We start from the raw sequence: 22008 nt of genomic DNA, 5'->3' as shown, positions 1-22008 counted from the left end.
TGGATGATCATTCCTGTAATCATCGAAGAATAAACCCGCAATGTTTGTCGAAACTAATGAATGGCAGGTTTTTCCCATATGTCCAGAATTGGGATGAAAAACAGATACTAGTTATTATCAGTCATGAACATTTTCTCCATATAGATAGTTCGAAACTGATTTTTATTTGTCGTAAATCAAATCGACACATATGCTACTCTGATCTTGGGCCGAGGACTGAGGCGCCACATTGTGTGAGATAGGCATCACTGATAACACCAAAGAAGCTTTTGATAACACGCACTGCTAGCGGAGAGAGAGAGAGAGAGAGAGAGAGAGAGAGAGAGTAATGACTGTGACATTAACAGTTTACATTAATTGATGGGTAGGTACTGTAGTATAGCTGCTTACCTAGACGTCAATAAGAATGATTAATGTAATACAGGTAGCTAGCTAGTGTCAGTAGTAGGGCAGGCGGGTGTATATAGTGCGTGGTGCTTATTGCGTGGCATTGCAGTGGTGTTAGAGCACTAGGTAGTTGGTAGATTTACTGTGCATGTTGTTATCAAGAAAGCCTCACCCAGGTGGTCTGTGTGTTGCAGGTGTTGGCCATATATGCATCGGAGTGATAGCGGAGAAGGTGAAGGGAAATGTCTTGCCATGAAGGCGCCAGCAGCAAGTGTCTCCATACAACTCTTCTCGCTGCAAGGGGTCGGAAATTGCTTATTTGGAAGTGGGAGATGAAGAACAGAAAATATTAACAGAGTTCTCTTATCAGTATTTAATTTTACTTTTTTCAAAATTGGACGGCACTGAAAGGATTATGAAAAATATGAACTTTATTGTAGGTATTATAGAACAAAACTTTCATCACAGCAAGAAATAGATACTTCAAGACAGATCTTACCATAATGTCTCCAGAATACAGTCTATATGTATTCTGAATGTATAACGTACTGAGACAGCATTTGGAAAAATGGACTCAACCTGGAAAAGAGAAAGCTCTGACCACTCAAATTTGATAAAACAACTGAAAGCTTTCTACTTCAGAGTACAGGTTGGCATGCAAACAAGTGGAATATCAGATGCCCTGACAAGCCTCAGCTCTCATTTGAATTTGTTACAAAAAACAACTGACCCAGACACTCTGCCTGTACAACTTCTAAAGTTCTCTCAGTCATTACAGTCTAATACAAAATTAGCCGAATTTTTCCTGGTTCAGTTTATGAATTATATAGAATCAACCATAGACTTGGAAGGGAACTTAGACAATATTAAAGAAACCATAAGATATTTACTTCCCTGCATTAATGTTGCACTCAAGAATCAATCCAAAGAACAGATTCAAAGCAACCTTCTTAAGGATGACTTCTTCCCTAACCTGTACAGATCTATGGTGGACACTTTTAGAAAAGAGAGCATGTACCAAGAAGCTTCAATTACAGACATCCTGAACTATCAGAACACTAAAGACAGAATAGTTAAGGCACATATTGTAAGAATGAATCAAGAAGACTCTAAAAGGACATTTCAAGAAGCTTTTGGTGATTGTGGTAACATAGCAAGTCTTTACCTTATCTACGTGTGGCAGATCTACATGATTTATGAGATCAGGAAAGAAAACTTCATACTCTCCTCAATACACAGCCTCACACAAGCCATGGAGAAATCTGGAAAGTATATAGTGGTTGTGCCTTACAAAGATCTGAAGAAAATGGCATTGACTGATCCCTTCTCACCAGCGGGAAGGTACCACAATATCCTGACACAAACCGACAAGGTAGCGGCCCGTCATCCAATACCAGACCTTGACTTTGAGTGGACAGACTTTCAGATCAGTGTGCTGCACCCAAATGGAGTAGCATTCCTTACCAACTCTGCCGCATGGAAGGACAGCCTCAGAAAGATCTCCTCCACTATTGAGAGTCTGGAGGTGAAGAGATGCCTAAGATTCTCACCGGCTCTTGGTTCTACGTTTGCTCTGCCATTAAAGGTAATGTCAGCTGTTTTGTAAGCAGTACCTTAAGAGGAGGAAATATTTGTTGTAATTATTTTGTTAATTTGCTTACTCCTATTCCATCTTGAATGTCATCTTGCATGTACTGTGAGAAAAATAAGTGTGTAAAATCTGTTTCTTTATTTTTTATGTGAAGATTTAAGTCATCTGAGATGCTTCAGGGGCAAAATAATACTTGAATGGTTTTTATTTCATATCTCATCACAGTTTTTTGCCTTTTATATAGGTGTGCAGAAACACTATGAAATGTTTCTCTTCATCTAGCATTACAAAGTATATACTGTTGCTTACAGACAAGACATCTAGATGAATGAATCTATTTCAGCAGTGTGGTACAAACACTCACCAGGAAGTAGAGGGTGTGAGCTTCATCCGAGTGCGAGTGGTGAGAGTGACACAGACCACTTGTGGACTGTATGGGATAGACAATGGCAGCTTCCATCAGTGTAAAGCCAGGGACTTGGTGCTCCTGCCAGCCTCCATCATAAACTTGCCGCCTTGTGGCCGACTGGCAAGACTTCCTGGTCAGATATTTTTATTCTTTCACCTTAACTGAATATAAATTACATTTCTTGTTGATTTTGCATGAAAAAGCTGCAGGGAGATCCTGTCATTTTTTTTCAGGGCCCTTTTTATTATTTCTTGTTTCTATTGTACTTTGTGTTTATGTAGCAACATGTCCTCCACACAGTTGTGCCTTCACCAGCCTCCTCATCAGTGGCTCCTGCACTGTGTCTGGTGGCAGCCTTGGCCCAGCACACTGCCCTGGTCCCAAACCTCTCACAGGCAGACATTCAGTGAGTCAGAGCCAGTGCTCCTCATTGTAACTGTTGTCTTACTTCATTCATGTCGATGCTAAACAAGAATTATAAGGGTTACTAAGAAGTTTTCATTATATAATGTATTATTCTTACACATTAAAATACTTAACAAAGAAGTAGAAAAAACAAAGGTATATATATTTTTTTCATACACATAATTTGAGAATAAAAAAGAAAAAAAAAGCGACAATCCAAAATTGTTATAGCCATCTCTTAATTGTTGAATCCACATATTTGCGAATGTTTTTATTCTATTTACAGACAAGCCAGTCTTTGGTTACAAGTGGCAGAATTAAACCTGCCAACCCTGCATTTCCTAAAGGCACTGACATGCCAGCCTGCCAGTCAACATTTATTGCCAATTGTTGCATCAGTAGTTGTAGGTATGTATATAGTGTCCTAAAGAACACTGGTACTTTAAGAATTAAGTGTATAGCTGAAAATGCTTAAAAATATTGTTTGGGATGATTGCAGTACCAGAATATGAATCTTTTGTTGTGTTGTGAGTGTCAATATATTTACTATTTGTTTCAGTGTTATATTTTTGGTTTCCAGACCACCTACTGAGATTGACAGACGGTAACCAGCCAAGTCAGAAGGTTATTGTTCTTCTCGTCTCTATTCTCACTCTGATAATGAAGAAGTCGTCAAAAATTTCTCTCATATTAGCCAGAAGAGGATTATTTACAGGTGTGTGTCAGTTCTCCCCTTTCAAGGAGGATCTCAGTTTAGTATTTTGATATGGTTATCTACATAATGGATAAATGTCATTATTAGCATATTGAAAGGCAGGAAAGAAATTTTTGCCCTCAGTCTTCTATATTGGTGCTAGTCTATGCATTTTTAAGGTTTTGAACTTTATCTAGAAATAAAATTAATCACTTACTTTGATAATCCTGCTTGCTCTTATACTATGCAAGCTCAATTAATGAAATAGATTTTTAAGACAAGATGAAAGTGTCTGCTGTAAGTGGACTTTTATTGGCCTTGAGTGCCCTAACACTTCTTTGTATATCTCCATTCATACAGTCACTTTTATGAGACTCCAGCTATCAAATTACTATTTTTTTTATCACAATGTTGTCTTCTGATCCACAAAGAATTAGCAGAAAGTTTATTTGCCTTTCAGCACTGTGTGAGGCAGCACTAACATGGGGATGCCAAGAAGTGTGGCAATGTATCAAGGTTTTGTGTGGCAGAAAACAACTGATAAGAGAATTTCTTAGTCACAACACCAGAGCAGCACATCTTGAAGGTCCACTAAGGTTAGAAAACTTCTTAAAAATGGTTTTATAATACATAATTACTATCTCAGATGTCAGCTGTTAATGGCAGAACCTTCTTCAAACTTTGATTTGTTGTTCATGAGAGCCATGTAATAGATATAATAATTTTGGTCTGTTTATATTTCACACAAACTAAAGAAATTGTAAAAAATTTCAGAAATCCAAAGCCGCATCAGCCTTGGAAAGCAAGAAGCCCTGACCTCCATGACACTTCTCCAACTGTTGTGCAGATGGCAAACCTTACAACTCCAGATTATAACTGGGACTTAAAAATGAGAGCCACTTTCCCTTCTCCCCAGCTGGTCCAGAATCCCTGTCCTGGCAAGTGGTGCTGGGACAAAGATGAAGTGCTGTCCAGCCATACAAGTAAGTTCTTTTGGATGCACCAATTGTATCTTTGTAAATCTATTCTATCTTGTACCATGGTACTTATCTAACAACTTAGAATAATCTATGAAACGAATTCCACATAGATTCAGATAATACAATTGATTAACTAATTACTGGATGAATTAATGAAGCAGATATTTCCAATTTTTGGCATTAGTATACTAATATAAACTGACAATACTGTAGAAGTGTGGTTACTATTTTGATTTACTGATTTTATTTCATATTCACTTGTGCAGAATGCTAGCCAAGAGCACAAGAGACTCAATTGCAACTTTAAAAAGAGATAATTAAAAAGTTTCAAATTATGATATTCATCTCTTGAAATAATTCTAAGTAATAGGAAGGGGGTAAAACAGAAACAGGCTGACTTCCAGTCTTCCAGTGAAAGAAAGGAGTGACTGAAGATGCTGATTAATTTTTGCATTAGTGAGATGAAGAGAATAGGATGAGGGTGAACACTCTTTTCATGGATATACCTGGTAACACTATAGTAGTTCCCTTTGTGATAATAAAGATCATTTCACAGGTTAAGTTGTCATAATACACTGGGATGCTTAAGCTTCTAATTTCATATATCCTTCATTGTTCAGTGATCTCTTTTTGGATCACATAGCACGTTTTGATCAAGATACCATCTTCTCCAGGTGTCCTTGAGAGAGGTCGTCACTTGGGTGTGAAGACTGATCTTACCTGTCACATCTTACAGGAGAGGAATGTGTCCAGCATCTGCTCTGACACTCTCTTACAGGTGAGTCCACAAACCTGGAGTCTCTCATACTCTGTAAGCTTTGAGTGCTGATCTTACCATGAACCAAACACTTCTTGGCCAGCTGATGTTTTCTTGTGTGTGTGTGTGTGTGTGTGTGTGTGTGTGTGTGTGTGTGTGTGTATTGAGATTTGTTTACTATATAGTAATATAAGAGAAAATTTAGTATAAAATGTCTTCCATCTGCTGTTTTTTGCAGTATGCAAGTCAACCTGACCATCTCCACATTTGTTTCTTTACTATGCTTTCAATCCTTTCTTTTTGAATTCTGCTACTTTATACTTAATTGTTTGTCACCGACTATCCTCAGATTATTTTGGGAATGCTGAACACACATCTTGGAGGCAAAATTTACATTGGGCTAAACCAGTTTGGAGTGGTGGAAGGAATCAAGATGACCAGGGTTCAGCAAGACTGCTTTCTGCTTGGTAATAATTTGTGAAGCACAGTTTACATCAGAATAGCATATTTTTACAACACCGCTCTGTGACGTCAAGAAGCAAGTGTGGATGTTGCTAGGAAAGAATCAACTTTCATATGAAGTGCAGATGTAAGAAATATAGGTAATAGGAATTAGATTAAGAGTGATAGATGATGCATAACTAAATGAGGATGAAAGATCTGGTTGATAAATTTCTATCACATGGTTTCTAAGACATTTTGTCGTGCTCTACAGGTTTTTGCAAGATTGTAACATCTGACATTTATCCAAGCCTTCTGCCATGTGACTCTGTTGCCCACTTTGTGCCAGTGCAGCAACCTGATGCAGCTTCTCCACAATCAGAATTTCCATATTATGTCATCATCCTCACGGTAAGTTAATTAGATTGGTCATAATGTCATATTTGTAATTTTTTTCTTATTATGGACAAAGTAACAAATATTCTGGATACCTTACACATAATGATAATGACAGATCCAGCCAGAGCCCAAACAAGTGTACTTCCCCAAAGACCATTCAGAAAAGGTGTACATGAGAGATGGAGGTGTTACCCTGACGCTGCATGGCTCACGCCGGGCTGAACTGCTCTCTAAAACTCATGTTTGGGCTGAGGAGTTAGAGCAACAAGTTAGAGAAGAGAAGCAAGCATTGCTGCAACTAGCATTAGACAGAAGCCATCAACACTGACCCAAGTTAGTGAGTATCTGATTTCTGATGAAATGTAAAACATTTTCCTTACAATAATCACTGCTCTTACGTAGGAAAGTTCATGTGTAACAAATGTTTCTCCCTTTAATTTTTCTTCTCATTTTCTTCTCATCCATATCAATGCATGTGGTGAAGCAAAAAAGAAATACAAATGGGGGTAGATAAAAATTTATAAAACCTACATGGTGATATTCATGCAAGTTATATAGAGACCTGTGTCCACTTGAGAGTAAAGTGGTGGTGACAGTTCTATCTCACCACCACTGTCAAGTGGACACCGTTATGAGAACTTCCATCTGAGAGCGTGAATGTATTGATGGACAGGCGAAAATTAGAAAAAAACTTCTGCATATATGTTTGTGTTTATTTTAAATTTGTCTGACAAGATCTTATAAGTTGTGATGAGTTCCTCTTCTTCATATTTACTTTTTCTGTTGAGGCAATGATGTGGTGTTTTCATGTACTATGTCAAATTTGCACACACACACACACACACACACACACACACACACACACACACACACACACACACACACACACACTCGAAACCTGTACAATACAATTAGGTAAATACACATTTAGGAACACTAAAATTTTATGAGTACAAGAATGTCTCAGGTTTGGTCTGAGTCAGTGAACATCTTAATCATTTACTTTAATTATGAAAATTCAAAACAATAGTTAGGTTTAGTTGGCTAAAGAATACAACATACCTAAGGCAGTTAAATATTAGCTGCCATTGTTTTCATCTATTTTCAGCTTCTTTGCTAGTAATTTCTGTCCCTCCTTCCCAGTAAAGTAATCCCTGAGAGCATCAACAGCTCGGAAGCGATGAGAGATTCCATTCTTTATTGCGCTGTCCATTTCTGCATACGTTTCTTTGTAACCTGCAATATTCAGATAACTTGTGACTTGCTAAATACAAGACAATACAATTATTTATGAAACTCTTCTACAGTACATAATCCTATTCTACAGGAGATTATTATTATTATTATTATTATTAAGTGTGTGTGTGTGTGTGTGTGTGTGTGTGTGTGTGTGTGTGTGTGTGTGTGTGTGCGCATTTACCTATTTGTGATTTTCAGGGCCTCAGCTTGGGTCTTTATGTCCTGTTTCTTTCTCAACACTTATCAAGTTTGTCCTTGATACTCGCCACACACACCACCTCTCTACTCAATTTGTTCCATTAGTGAGTGCCACGATGTGGGAAGCTATACTTCTTGACATCTCCCATACAACTGTCCTATATTTTCTTTGGGTGTCCTCTTAGTTGATTGTTGGGAGACATCCATATCAAGTCTTCTCTACCTAGGATATCCATTCCATTTACTATTTTATACATTGTTATCATATCTCCCCTCCCTCTTCTTTCTTCTAACATGGGTAAATCCAGTCTTCTTAATTTCTCATATGGCACCTTCTTAAAACCTGACATCATCCTCGTTCTCAACCGCTGCACTCTTTCTAGTTTCTTCATATGTGGTGACCATATCTCCGCTGCATATTCCAAATGAGGTTTAATTAAGTTGGTTAATATTTTCTTTATCTTATTCTCATCCAAGTAGTTGAATGAGAATCCAATACTTTGGAGTGTGTTGTAAGTTTTTCCAAATATTCTATTAATGTGCTTTTCTGGTGATAAGTTGTTCTGTATAATCACTCTAAGTCCTTTTCTTCACTGACTTCAGTTATTATCTCTCTCCCCAGCTGGTACTCCTTATACAGTCTATATTTGCTTTTGCCCATTCTCATTACATGACTTTTGTTACTGTTGAATTCCATCTGCCATTTTACACTCCAATTATATATCCTGTTCAGATCCTCTTGCAACATGTTTACAATCTTCCACGCTTCTTATTCTCCTCATAATCTTTGTGTCATCTGCGAACATACTACTCATGTAACTTTTCACACCCACTGGCATATAATGTGTGTGTGTGTGTGTGTGTGTGTGTGTGTGTGTGTGTGTGTGTGTGTGTGTGTGTGTGTGTGTGTGTGTGTGTGTGTGTGTGTGTGTGTGTGTGTGTGTGTGCGTGCGTGCGTGCGTGTGTGTGTGTGTGTGTGTGTGTGTGTGTGTGTGTGTGTGTGTGTGTGTGTGTGTGTGTGTGTGTGTGTGAAGATTGTCAGGAGTTTAGTTACTCTTCTGTTTCCTTCCTGGTAATAGAGATGAATTAATTGCAGCAAAGTGTCTCAGTATACACACCTTTGGGCTGAAAGCAAGGGTCCCATCCAAAGTTGTTATCACCACGAGGTTCGACTATTGTACCCAGAGTTTTGCCATGGAAGAGGAGCACTTCCTCCTTCGAGTCTCCAGAAGAATATGCAAATGTGCAGACTGCTTCAGCAGACTGTAAATAAAACTTGTGTTAGTATTACTGGTTCAAGTGTTACCCTTGAAAGGTAATACCTACACATCAGATATAATGAAAGTAAAATATAAGAATTATGTCAGATATAATGACTTTACTGAGCATGAGATCCAGTATCAAGGTTTCAAAGTGTTATCTGAAGGTGAAAATGGAGGATAAATCCCCAACTTCAGATTTGTCCAGCTGTGACATAGTCCATAAGGGAACTCAACCATACAGAAGTCGATGACATCCAGATGGCTTATTTGTAAACTGTTGGTCTTAGCTTAACATTTGAAAATATTATATTAAATAACTGTTAGCACAGGATAGTAGTTATCTTCACCTTATCCTCAAAACCTGCAAGCATTTTATGAAGACCAGTAGGCCCCAGCTTCTCCAAAAACCATTTTATATAAGGACCTGAAAGTAAACATTACTTATCAGGTGATGACAGTGATATGAATATACCATTGATATTTATTATTTTAGTAACCATGTTATTTCAGTCTACATTTTACCAAATGAAGCAGACAAAGAGACTTTTATTGTTTCTTTCTTATTCTGTGGAAGGTACAGTTTTCAGACAGCTCACAGTCATATGCTGTGATCCTTTAGTGGTGCACTCAAAGGAGTAAGTTTTGAGCACAGATTTGACTCAATATTTCATCATATCTGATAAAAAAGGAAAACCCTTTGAGAGTTATATCACTCATCAAGCCAACTGTCAACAACTACAGTACATAATAGAAAACAGGAGTCCACAAGACAAAACATATTTAAATATTATCAATACAAATCACTGATTCATTCAAGTTGCACAAGAAACTAATAGCAGCAACTAATCAGTTTAATGGATGAAGAGGAGAGAAAACAGAGTAACTATAATTAAACCAAGACAACAATCTTTACCATTAATGCAAGGCAGAAACATATATAATTGGTTAAGAATAAAAAACAACTGAATACATGCTATAATTACTGTCCAGCCTGACTAACCTGGCAGGCCACCAAGAGCATTAAAACAAAGACAGGTATCCTCCACGATGACAGGACCCTTCACCAGTTCTGCCGCTGCCTCACACTTTTTTCTGCTGACCTCATCTGCCTCGCCTTGATATTCTGGCAGGTCAATCTTCTGACTCACTAATCTGTAATGTCAGTCAGACAGTCTGTATGTACAAATCTATTTATCATTACTTATCAGTTTTCTTTCTATTGCGCTGCATGAAATGAATTTGAACTATAGGCACTGTGCATTCGATCGAACAGCACCAATGTCTCCTAAAGTATTCAACAGATTTTTGTCAAGTTATGCACAGGTGTGGCAGTACACTACAAAAATGTAGTCATGCACATGCAATATTTTTTGTTAGCAGCTAAAAGTTACATAAACAATGCAGTTATTTATTTATTTTTAAAAGTGAAGCATTTACTAAAAAGTAAAGTATAATTAATACTTATTGAGAGCAAATTAAAACAAGAAATAGTTGTAATATATCTCAAAGTAACATAAGTAACAGATTCAGTTTCTTGCACTCAAAGAGAAACACAAGATTACCTGAAAGGAAATGAATCCCCAAGAATTGCACGAACTTCCTCCAGCTTCTTGGCATTGCCGGTCACAAACACAAGACCTCTTGCAGTCATGGTAGGCTGAAAACATAAAAATTTTGATTAATACAAAGAAAAGCTAAATCTAAATCTTAACCTGCAAAGAAGAAAAAATAGAGGAAATTCAATACATGCTGGCATACGCTGTGCTTGTTCACCCAATGGCAGCTCTCCAGGCTGTAGGGGGGAAGCAATCTGGAGTCAGACTTTTTCTCTTTCAGTTGGTGCATGATAACACCTATTAGTGTGTTATCCCTGTTCTTCCCCACCCCCTCCAAAAAAAAAAAAAAAAAAAAAAAAAAAATCAGTAAGAGGTTTGATGTCCGAAACTAGATCCAACATTGAGCACGTGTGGTGTCCAGATCACATGGTGACCTCAGCTGCCTTACACACTTCCCTGTGTGAACACAGCTATCCTCTTATCCATCCCTTATCCTTGATGTTGACAATGATGGAGAAAGACCAAAATAACAAGAGAAAATGTATAAAACTAATGTGTAATAAGTGTTTGCATGTAAAGGAGTGGGGCTGGAAACGCTCTGACGACTCGCTTGCTTCCCCCCCCCATCCCCCGCCACACACACACACACACCGCGTAGTGTAGTGGTTAGCACACTCGGCTCACAATCGAGAAGGTCCAGGTTCGAGTCCCGGGCGCGGCGAGGCAAATGGGCAAGCCTCTTAATGTGTTAGTCCCTGTTCACCTAGCAGTAAGTAGGTACGGGATGTAACTCGAGGGGTTGTGGCCTTGCTTTCCCGGTGTGTGGAGTGCGTTGTGGTCTCAGTCCTACCCGAAAAGCGGTCTATGAATTCTGAGCTCGCTCCGTAATGGGGAAGACTGGCTGGGTAACTAGCAGACGACCGTGGTGAATTACAGACACCATCTGTCCTGATTCCTATCCGAAACCAGTGAAGAAACCAATCCCTGCCTGACTCCTTGGCCATATTTTACTAGTGAGATGTACTGCATCATTTGTACTGTTACCGCAGGTTATTCATGATTAAGTCTTACTTGTATGAAAATACTTGACACACTTATTCTTGTAATGGAAGGGTCCAACACCACGAACTGTAGACGTCGTGGCTGGTGGCTTGAGCAGCGTGCACTTGATCTTGATCTTGATGGTACAGGTGACGCAGAATTTCTTCTGGGTCAGGCCTTTGTATCGGTAGCTCCTGTAGGGAACATAAAGAATACCAGACGACAAAGAGGGCAATCACCATCTTTCACACCACTAGTTCCTGCATCTGGCACGCCACATTCTCTCCAGGAACTCTTTCACAGCCTCAATCATCCTTTCATTCGTCTCCCCACACAGTCCCAGCAGCAACACCATCCATTCCCTTCCTGTCATCTCCACTCTGTCCTGCCCCAGCTCCCTCAGCACCACTTGCATCATCTCATACCTGTCTCTGGCACGGTGCACCGGTGTTTTGTTTGTGCCGCGCCAACGGGGCTCTCTCTCTCTCTCTCTCTCTCTCTCTCTCTCTCTCTCTCTCTCTCTCTCTCTCTCTCTCTCTCTCTCTCTCTCTCTCTCTCTCTCTCTCATACTGTTACTAAAAACTTTTTGTAAAGGACGGTATCAGTGGTCTTGTTATCAGTATAAAAATTTTTCATGACTTCATAGCCATTTTTTTTTTTTTTTTCCTCTCCTAAGATTGCCATCCAAGAGGATAGCGTGGGCATGTTGCCTTGTGTGGCTTGCCCACAAGTGTCTTCTTTGTTTTATGCTGTGATTTTTTTATTATTATTATTATTTATTTATTTATTTTTTTTTTGCGTGAGTTTGTTCCATGTTACAGTGAGTCACGTGTGTATTTATAGGAGAGGTGAGGAAAAGGTTTGTAGCGAATGACACGATTTTTGTAGTCTGTGCTTTTTACTTTTCGGTTTCTGTCGTTCTTTCTCATGGACAAACTATGATATCCATGCAGTCTCGGGTCGGTTGATTTTGTAAATTTTACAATTTTATTTGTGTACTACTTTGTCATTTCGTAGTTGTGTGTAGACCTTGAACTTGAAGGGACTCTACTACTATATTATATGTACGTATAATCCTGTAACATATTTACGAGTTCAGTATTTTTCCTCGTAAGTCTACCAGATGAAACCTTTAAATGTAAAAGTAGTAGTCCAAACCACCTTGGAGGGCTGGGAATCCGCCAATTCATTCCATCATAGTTTCACGACACAGGGACCCAAGTAGCATTTCGTATAAAACCCAGAATGGTCCTGCTTGCAGGTTAGAAAGTTGGAGCAAGGTAAAATGGTGTAACTCAGGAAGAATGGGAATTTTTCCATTATTTGAGGTCACACGCAGTCTAGTTTTTTAAACTATAACATTAACTTTTCTTTTTAATGTATGAAAGGTATAATCGATCAGTCATAGCAGAGAAGAGCTGCGAGAGCCAGTGTGAGACCACAATCTTCCGGTGATGTGTGGAAGATGCGAGCAAAAAGAATTCTCACCGGAAGTCAAGATGTACTTACCTGAATAAGTTTTAGCACCTCGCAGCCTCGCGTGAGGCTGTTGTAGGTCTCGACCAGTGGTGTTACCAGCCTGTGTCAATAGGATACTTTGGTTTAACCAGCGGTAACAATTTCTTGGGATTTCTAAGACTTCGTGAAACCCCAAGCAGATCAGTGTTGTCCCGAGTCAAGTGACTGGGGGCAGCTGGGATAGAGGAAGGGAGAAGAAGCGTGTTTGACCCATTTCCTGTTAATAATTAACAGGAAATGGGTCAAACGAGTATCTCACCCTTGAATTATTCAAGGTGAGATACTCGTGCGTCCTTCATCCATCAGCTTGACCTGCTAATTAGAGTCGCTGCATTGCGGAGTCTGTTGGCTGTATGAAGGTTACTGACCTTGACTCCGTTGAAGACGCGCTAATTTCTGTGGAGTCATTGCAAGATCTGATTATCGACGCATGGTATGAGGAAGCGAAGTCACTGCATCTTAATTAACCTCTGCCAGCTCGGAGACCAAAGTTTAAGTGTCTAAAGTTTTATTGAATGAAACAGTACAGTGTGTTGAGTCAGCAGTTGGTGCTGAGACAATGCTGAGAACTCGCTCAACATGACCATGAGGTGCTGATTACACCTTTATTGAAGTTTGTGTTGTACGCGCAGCTTTGTTCCATCACTGGCAAATATGAACGGTTAACAATGATCTGATGAGGTGAGTTGATGTATTGCATGTTAAACGGCCTCACATAATTGAACATCAATGAAACGACGATGTAAATATTTCGTGAGACTGACATCGGGGTCCGTTACCTGCAGACAGTTCCTGCTGTGCACGGAATGTGGCACGCTCCTTCATTAGTTGCTCTTCCTCTCAAGGTTGTCTCCTTAAATGACTATAAGTGGATGTCTGCTGAGCTCATGCCTGCAGCAAGTGATTAGTCCTCAGAGAGAGAGAGAGAGAGAGAGAGAGAGAGAGAGAGAGAGAATGTGCTCCTGTTCACATACTCGCGGCACATAAAATAACATTGTAGCTGGCAGATGTGGCAAGATATCGCAATAATTAGATAAACAGAGTAAATTACTTTATTTGTCGAGCAATGACCGAGTGTTTGCATGTTCAGACTCACTACAATTGAGGGTTGTTAACTAAACAGCCAGGCTCCGCCACCAACACCATCACTAACACCACCACCACCACCACCACCACTACATTCACTACTACCATTCTTATCACCATTGCTTTTGAAATTAACTCCACCTTTTCTGCCTCCACTAAGACCACCACTTCACCACTACCATTACCTTCACCACTTCCATTATCACCACCATTACTTGACATCACCACCACCTCTTCCACCGCCATTTATCTGCCTCCAAAAACCCTCCATTTCGTGCATCACTAGAGGTCCTGTGTCGCCGCCTCTGCACTGCCTGGCGCTACAGAGGGCGTGGGGATCAAAGGAGACAGCCTCACCTATTACTTACCCGCATGGCTCTATTTTTTTTCCTTTGATTGTTCTCCCTTTCGTTTTTTTAGATTATGTTTTGTTCCTCTCCGGTTATTTCACTCAAGGCGGAATCGTGTGATGATAGCAGTGGTGGTGACGACTTTGACAACGATAACGATGATGGTGATGATGATGGTGATGATAGTGGTGGTGGTGGTAGTATTGGTAATGGGGATGCTTATGGTGATTGCGGTGATGGTGGTGTTGTTGATAATGATGGAAGCAAACTTGTCTTAATGGTAGCTTGAGGCGAGAAGAAGCAGCAGCACATCACCATTTAGGACAAGTATGATATCAAACGTGGCGCGGTGTTCGGCAGCCGCGTGTGGGCGTCCATGCGGGGGTGGTGTGGTCCTGGCGGCGATCATTCCTGCACGCCGCGGCGGGCTTGGTCACGGACTCACGAGCATGAAGTCGGTAAGCAGTGGCTGGAACCTCCTCCTCTCTATTCAAGCAGTGGTGTGATCCGCAGAACAGTTTAGAGTGCCGTGGTCTGTGCATGCCGGTTCGCAGTGGACATCTGAAGGAGGAAGCGGAAACATGCGGTCGTCACCGTAGCGCGGCACTGTGTTGGTGATCCCTCCTTAGCGCTGTGTCACTGCCGCCCCGCGTTCCGTCACCAGTGTGCACCACTTAGCGGTCACGTCAGTGCCTGTTAGTTGTCACCCCTGTCGTGGCATTATTGCCTCTCTATTGAGAGAGAGAGAGAGAGAGAGAGAGAGAGAGAGAGAGAGAGAGAGAGAATCATATAGTCTAAGACTCTAGGTGTTTTTCCATCATAACAGGTTTCGTAGGAAGTGACAAGCCAGATTAACGTTGTATTTTCCTTCATTACATTCTCTATTGCCTGAGGAGTGTCTTAGTCGTTTTAATTTGGTGAAGACATTTCCACAGGATTTTTTTGGTGACATCGTGATTTTAGATTTTTTTTATAAGAATGGAGATTGCGAGACATATCCTGTGGAGATGTCATCACTTCCACTGATATATATATATATATATATATATATATATATATATATATATATATATATATATATATATATATATATATATATATATATATATATATATATATATATATATATATATATATATATATATATATATATATATATATATATATATATATATATATATATATATATATATATATATATATATATATATATATATATATATATATATATATATATATATATATATATATATATATATATATATATATATATATATATATATATATATATATATATATATATATATATATATATATATATATATATATATATATATATATATATATATATATATATATATATATATATATATATATATATATATATATATATATATATATATATATAGAGAGAGAGAGAGAGAGAGAGATATATATATATATATATATATATATATATATATATATATATATATATATATATATATATATATATATATATATATATATAGATAGAGAGAGAGAGAGAGAGAGAGAGAGAGAGAGAGAGAGAGAGAGAGCGTCATGAACTTTTTTTACTCTGTACTTCATCACTCCCTATCTTATCTCGCAGGTGACCCGAGTGATAAGCTGCGTGTACATACCAGTGTATACCAGGTACTGTACAGTACTCGGACACATAGGCCTTTCCTGCGGCAGAAGTGCTTCACCTCTCTCCAGACCCCCAAGTTGCTAAACTCTGCACCATTGCGTGTCTCTCAAATACCAGCGAAGCTTAAGAGGTTTAAGAGGTGCACGTGAGAGAGCAAGTCTGCGAGCTGATGGGGTGTGGGCGGTGCCTTATCAGTTGCCTTGAAGAGGCAGGTGTCGTGCGGCTTCTATCTCGAATCTGTCAGCACCTTGACGCTTCACGAGGTGGGTGGGTCTAGAGCGGTGATTTTAAAGGAGGTTACGTGAAAATAAGTATGGTTCCGAGTACAGTTATGGGTGGTGTCAGCTGGTGGCTGCGGCTGCCTCACCCGCCGCCAGAGGGACTCCGCCAACTCTGAGTTCCAGGGGTCGCAACGCGCGTAATCAATAAACTTAGAAACAAGGAAACACTAACGTATTTTTCATGGTGACTGAGAGAGAATGTTTCGTATAGGTGTTGAAGGTTCAGCCGGAAGTATCACATAAGAGATCAGAGCAAATCGCGTGCTAATTCCACTATTTTATTAACTCTCACTGCGGCCAGCCCTCACACCCGCTAGCTTATCAACAACAGTGGAGATAGAACGGTGGCGGCGGACGCCGCTCTGCCTCACCTGACGTCAAAATATGCAATAGTGCGTGTAGTATTAACCCGTGGACCTAGAAACTGTGTGTATATAGTGTGCAAATCTAGTCTTGCATGGGAACCAACTCGCTGCATGGCCCGGTGAAGCGCGTGGTGATAATTTTTAACTCAGGAAGTGTCATATCTCTCAGCAACGGATGTTTTGTGTGATTAAAGGCCCACGGTTGTGTCATGGCCGCTACGCAAGGATACATCAGTGGGCAGGAAATCCCACTAGATAATCTGCCCTCATGGAAAAGAGAACTGATACTTCGAAAAAGAGCCAATGCAAGAATCCACGGAGCAGTGGGTCTGCCTGTTCCCACACCGATGGCTGGGATGGGACGAGGCTCGCTGAGTGGCCCAACATCGTCTACATCATCCCCGCTGAGTGGCCCGCAGGAGGCTACATGCTCGCTGAGTGGCGCGGCTCCCCCCCACCCCCGCTCCAACACAACAACGGCAGTCAGTACTCGTGGTGTGGGTGTGCGGGGAGCTACGTGTGCCGAGGATGCGTGGAAAGACCGAAAGTATGCTGTAACGAGTGATCCTCCAGCCACCACTGTCCATACCACCATGCACCACAAGGGCCTGCACGACGAGGGCCCGCGGGTCACCTCGCCTGCGTATTCCTCCGTCAGTGACTCTTATGCCACCGAGGACGAGGAGTTGCGGTATGGCCCCGGTATTGTGTCCAAGCTCAAGAACCGGTACATGAGCCTTGCCATGAGGGAGAGTCGCTCTCGACCCTCCCTTCGTAGGTTCAGCTCCTTGGAGGACCTGCTGGACAGTGAACCACGGGGCCCGGTGGCCGCTAAGCCCCGTGCTGCCCCGGACTCTGGTCCAGCGCACCGGCGGGAGGTGATGCGGCGGGCGCGCTCCGTGGACTCCCTCAGCAGCAGGCTGGCCGAGGACTCAAGGCGTGTCCGGGCGCCTGCCATGGCCAAGAGTAAGTCTGCCTCCAGTCACCTCCAGTCTAGTCTGAATCCTCTCGGAAAGGAAGACGTTATCATCATTGAGACAAGCAGGACTCCCGTCGCTCGGGAACCCCAGGCAGTCAACGGCGCGGCTCATCGCGCCATGGAGCCCTCTCGCTCCCGCCAGCGTCAGCTGTCCTCCTCTACCGTAGGAGAGGAAGAGGACCTGCCGCCCCCAGACACTGTGCGTCACGCCAAGAGAATATTCGAGTCCTCGGGCGGTAGACCTCCGCGGGGCACAGCGGCCCGGATTGCTGCCCACAAGGCGGCTCAGTTCTCCAAGTCTAACGGCGTTGCCCCGGCCTCCAAGCCTGCCCTCAAGGCCAAGCCCGCCGTGGTGCCCCCCCGTAAAGTGACGCCCCCCTCTGGCCCCACCCATCCCGTCACTATAGAGGAAGCGAAGGTTTCTCTGAAGAAGGTCACGCAGGTGGTGCGGCCCACCCCCAGATCAACACTGAGTGTGAGGGCCACAGCCCCGAGTGGTGAGGGCACGGCTGGCGGTGTCAGTAAGCAGGAGGCTGCGGCCAAAGAGAGGGTGCCCCTCGGCCTGACCCCCGTCACCGCCTCAGTCACAGCGCCTGTGGTGAACGGTGACCCCGCGCCCAGGCAAGCACGGGGCGAAAGTTGCAGTGCGGGCGAGGTGGAAGAAGGGGTGAGGAGGATATCCAGCGCCGCTGTCTCAAATATCAGGAGTGAGAGTCATTCTCAGGAATTTAACTTTACTGACCGCTCTGTGAGCTCCCCAGCAGCCCCCAAGCCAGCCTCTCCAACACCCTCCCCGCTGCCAGCCTCCCCGATAGCCTCCCACAGGGTGCCCTCGCATCCCCCGCTAAGTAGCAAAGTTGAGAGGGTTGATGAGAGTGATCGTGTCCACCTAGAAAACCTAAAGAACGTGGAAAAGTCTCGGTCGCCGCCCGTGGATGTTCATACCAGCCCTGTTCTCCCTCCCAAGGTGGAGTCGCCTCGACAGCCCTCACTTAACGCTGTCAAGCAGGGCAAAGTGGAGTCTGGCGTCCCAGATCCCAGAGGAGAGGGGAAGGTCTCTCCTAAGCAAGGTTTCTCTAGGAAAGTGGAATCCAAACCCGAGGTGCGATCGGTGGGGGAGGTGGAGCCCGCCAAGCCCAGCCCGCCCCCCGCCGAGGAGCTGGTGAGGGGAGTCGTGGGGAGAGGCGGGCTGGTCGAGGCTTTCAACAAAACACCAGCTGGAGGCAGCCCGGGCGTCCTCGCCCCTACTAAGCCATCGCCCAAGCGTTGGCACCAGCAGGAAAATACCACGCTCGTGTTTAACTTCACCAGCAGCAAAAAGGAGACGCCGGACTACATCGAGAATGACGGCATTGACTTGTCCCGGAGACGACCAGAGGTGAGTGGGAAGGGGGACGTGGGACCTGGAAACAGCTGTGCCCACGTCGTGGCCAACCGTGGCTGTGGCTCTTACTTTCACGCTGTGGCTGCTCTCTGGCCTCTCCTGCATTGCACCACCACCATCACCATCATTCCTCCAGCCTCACTCACCACTGCTTTCATCTCCACTCCCCACCACACCCACGCACCAGCCACTGATAGCCTCACCACTACACTTCACTCACCTCACCACCATCTCTTCTTCACCTCACCGTCACACAAATTTAGTCTTGCTTCACCACAAACTGTACCCAGCCATTGCCCATTCCACACACTGTTGTCCCTCGCCACTCACTGCACACTCCTCGCCTAGATGCCTCATGCCCTCCACTTACCCGCTGCAACTTGACCCTCACACAGCTTCCAATAACAACACGCCATCCCACAACTCACTGATGTCTTGACCGCCTCTATGTAGCAGCTCTCTTGCCTCATGCTCCTAACAATGAAGCGTTCTTTGCCACAGATCGTCCCTTTATGCTTTATACTCAGTAACACAATTAAACCGTAACCACAACTCCTTTTGAAACTCTATTAATAAGTGTCTCTATGGCTCCCGCAGTTCTGCCTTGTTGATTCAAGGCTCTGACTTGTGGCCCGTGTCTCTGTAACGTGTGTAGCGTGTGGGTCTAACCTCCATGATAAATTGATGTCTCTAACAGCATGATGTATTGCACTAACTGCTGAACTCTTGTGGTTTCATATATGTCCTTAAACGCACGGCCCTTGTCACGCCTCAAATTCCCAACCCTCAGGCTAGTCCCTCAATTTCTGATCCCGTGTGTGTCCAGTGAGTGGTTCAGACATTGGCTCATATTCTCATACACTTCTGTGCTCCATCTCCACTATTTCAAAAGACTTTATTTAAATTTACACGAGTCTATTTAAAGCAGATTGACAAGATTTCTACATTATTAACTTATTAGACCCCGCTCATCATCTCTGTGGCCTTGTAGAATAGTCGTGGTGAGAGAGCAAAGCGTTTCTGAATACGGGCCATTACAAGATCGTGGCAGTATTGAGCGCTTGACTGCTTGACTATTTCTATCACACTAACTCGCTAATATTTTCCTCTGAACACACGACCTCAACACACATTCCACACAGCGGGGCTCATATCAGCTCGGTGTAAGGTTACGTCAAGGCGGTGCTGTGGCGGTGTCATCATACCACTTCCTGTCACACCTCGACCTTCTTGATGCGCTGTGGTGCTGTGCTGTACACCACCACCACCACCACCATTACTACTACCTCGTCAGCTGAAGCACCTCTGTTATGTGGGACAATCTCGTGCACTATTTTTTTGTGGGGTGACGCAGGGGTGGTGTTGTTATTGTTATTGTTGTTGGTGGTGGTGGTGGCGGTGGCGTGCTTCTCTTTAAATCCTGCCTGACCTTCCTCCAGTCTGCAGTCTACTTTGTTACAACTTCACGCTTTGTTTTGTCCTCCTGCGTCATGCGTATTGCTGTTTACTGACGCTTGATATGTTTGTGCTGGTGTTTGTTTGTGACGATGTCCACGCACTCTGCCGCAATTCTGAGTCTGGACGTGTTTTCATCTTTTGTTTTATTTATTTTATTTTATGTTTGTTTTCATTAAGACCAGACTGAGGCGCGCGCGTGTGTGAAGTGCTTATCGGTAATAATTGATATATGTACTGAAGTTGTTCAATTTCTCATTGAACACGTGAGTGTGGCGCGGGGTGAAAGTCGTGGTGGGTGTGACGACAGCAGGGCATGGCGGGGCGGGTAGGAGAGGCTGTACTGTCTGCCCGGGGCACGGCTAGTATCTTGGGCTGCACTGGCACAATTCAGACCAAATATGTACATGTATAGTAAAATATACTCCGTGATGATATGTTGTCTTTTCTCGTGAAACTGACTTGATCCTCCAGCAAGCAGGAAGACAGAGTGGCTGCTGACTGTTGCCGGGTCATGTTTCCTGAGCAAGGCAGCAGCACATCCTGCCTCAGCACAGCGAGCCGAGGTGCAGCGTGACTCACCCTCACCTGGCTGCATGTCCATATAGCGGCCGTCCCCTCACACACCTGCCGCCTGCGCTGCTCCGAGGAGCTCACCAACAACCTGCCAAAAGAAATAGTTGCCTTATTGTTCTCCACAAGCCGCGGGGCGCGAGGGTTCCATGCGTTTGCTTTATTTAAGGATGAACGACCCAGAACAATGCGGCGGTTCATTATTCAGTATTGGCCCCAGTTGGTCTGTTAGTTGCCTGTGGAGGTGTGTGAGCCAGGCGTGCTGAGGCGTCCATGTGAGGGGCGGCCCGGCAACACCTGTGGCCTGGCATTGGAGGACCGGACGCACCTGTGCCTGACGCTCAGGATGGGACAAACACCGAGATAGTGGTGCTGACTACACACACACACACACACACACACACACACACACACACATATACAGACTTCATCTTGGCGCTGTGCAGTGTGCTACTCCGTGGAAGCCAAGGCCACGTTACAAACAATGGTGCTGTACTGTACTTACATAGCTACATAAATTACTCGTATGTAAAACCACACCTTCATTTATTGCCGGCCGTGTGTGTGTGTGTGTGTGTGTGTGTGTGTGTGTGTGTGTGTGTGTGTGTGTGTGTCGACATTGCCATAACCACTTCTTGTATTATCTAGGTGTCTTCAAAACAACCTTGTCGCAAAACCAGGCTCCATCCTCCTTCATCCCTTCCACCCATCCACTCAGTCACTGGCTCACTCACTCACTCACTCTTTCTCCAGTCAACTCGGTCAGTCAGTCAGTCATCCACCCAAGCACCTAATCAATCAGCCATCCAGTACCAACACACCCAGTCATTCATTCATTCATTCAGTCAGTCAGTCAGTCAGTCAGTCAGTCAGTCAGTCAGCCAGCCATAATGTCATCATACTTTAGAGTTTAGATAGTCGTGAAGGTGTAGCAGCATTCACACACACACACACACACACACACAAACACGCACACAGATCAAACAGTGACCTCATTTCAATTAACC

At 43.1% G+C, this 22008-nt stretch overlaps 3 protein-coding genes and 1 long non-coding RNA gene across 16 annotated transcripts in view; 2 read left to right on the top strand and 2 right to left on the bottom strand.

The window, feature by feature from the left end:
* Positions 1 to 16893, top strand: part of LOC123515212 — a 31428-nt gene extending 14535 nt beyond the window's left edge. For 2 of the 7 annotated variants that reach the window (XM_045273760.1, XM_045273761.1), the window contains exons 2-13: positions 582 to 1972; positions 2325 to 2520; positions 2688 to 2793; positions 3079 to 3200; positions 3373 to 3507; positions 3947 to 4082; positions 4261 to 4469; positions 5141 to 5244; positions 5573 to 5690; positions 5939 to 6075; positions 6179 to 6400; positions 8597 to 9091. In XM_045273760.1, the coding sequence (XP_045129695.1) occupies positions 956 to 1972; positions 2325 to 2520; positions 2688 to 2793; positions 3079 to 3200; positions 3373 to 3507; positions 3947 to 4082; positions 4261 to 4469; positions 5141 to 5244; positions 5573 to 5690; positions 5939 to 6075; positions 6179 to 6391 (2493 nt within the window). In that variant the 5' untranslated portion in view covers positions 582 to 955 and the 3' untranslated portion in view covers positions 6392 to 6400; positions 8597 to 9091. Of the gene's footprint in view, positions 1 to 133; positions 365 to 581; positions 1973 to 2321; positions 2521 to 2687; positions 2794 to 3078; positions 3201 to 3372; positions 3508 to 3946; positions 4083 to 4260; positions 4470 to 5140; positions 5245 to 5572; positions 5691 to 5938; positions 6076 to 6178; positions 6401 to 8596; positions 9092 to 15925 lie in introns of those variants that run through there. The other 5 variants (XM_045273755.1, XM_045273757.1, XM_045273756.1 and 2 more) reach the window with 4 other exon arrangements.
* Positions 6759 to 11569, bottom strand: LOC123515215 (inosine triphosphate pyrophosphatase-like). Of its 2 annotated transcripts, none has more exons than XM_045273765.1 (6): positions 11390 to 11569; positions 10325 to 10419; positions 9763 to 9914; positions 9110 to 9186; positions 8619 to 8763; positions 6759 to 7299 (listed from the first exon to the last, which is right to left on the bottom strand). In XM_045273765.1, the coding sequence occupies exons 2-6, from the start codon at positions 10411 to 10413 to the stop codon at positions 7142 to 7144; spliced, it is 621 nt and encodes a 206-aa protein (XP_045129700.1). In that variant the 5' UTR covers positions 10414 to 10419; positions 11390 to 11569; the 3' UTR covers positions 6759 to 7141. The 2 variants fall into 2 exon arrangements, with proteins under 2 accessions (XP_045129700.1, XP_045129701.1); XM_045273766.1 differs by having other exon boundaries at positions 11413 to 11553.
* The window catches only part of LOC123515216, a 15437-nt gene continuing 187 nt past the window's right edge, over positions 6759 to 22008 (bottom strand). Inside the window, exons 1-2 of the long non-coding RNA XR_006677828.1 lie at positions 21379 to 22008; positions 6759 to 6953 (exon numbers count right to left, since the gene is read on the bottom strand). The exon at positions 21379 to 22008 is cut by the window's right edge and continues 187 nt beyond it. This is a non-coding gene — a long non-coding RNA (uncharacterized LOC123515216). The remainder of the gene's footprint in view (positions 6954 to 21378) is intronic.
* Positions 16820 to 22008, top strand: part of LOC123515211 (nascent polypeptide-associated complex subunit alpha, muscle-specific form-like) — a 123276-nt gene continuing 118087 nt past the window's right edge. For all 6 annotated transcript variants that reach the window (XR_006677827.1, XR_006677826.1, XR_006677825.1 and 3 more), the window contains exon 1: positions 16820 to 18967. Coding sequence is in view for 3 of the 6 variants with exons in the window: in XM_045273752.1 (XP_045129687.1) it covers positions 16820 to 18967 (2148 nt within the window). In the remaining 3 variants the exon portion in view is untranslated. The remainder of the gene's footprint in view (positions 18968 to 22008) is intronic.

The sequence above is a fragment of the Portunus trituberculatus genome, chromosome 38 (assembly GCF_017591435.1).
Source record: "Portunus trituberculatus isolate SZX2019 chromosome 38, ASM1759143v1, whole genome shotgun sequence".
In the NCBI taxonomy this organism is placed as follows: domain Eukaryota; kingdom Metazoa; phylum Arthropoda; class Malacostraca; order Decapoda; family Portunidae; genus Portunus; species Portunus trituberculatus.
This window is presented reverse-complemented; position numbering and strand designations above follow the sequence as displayed.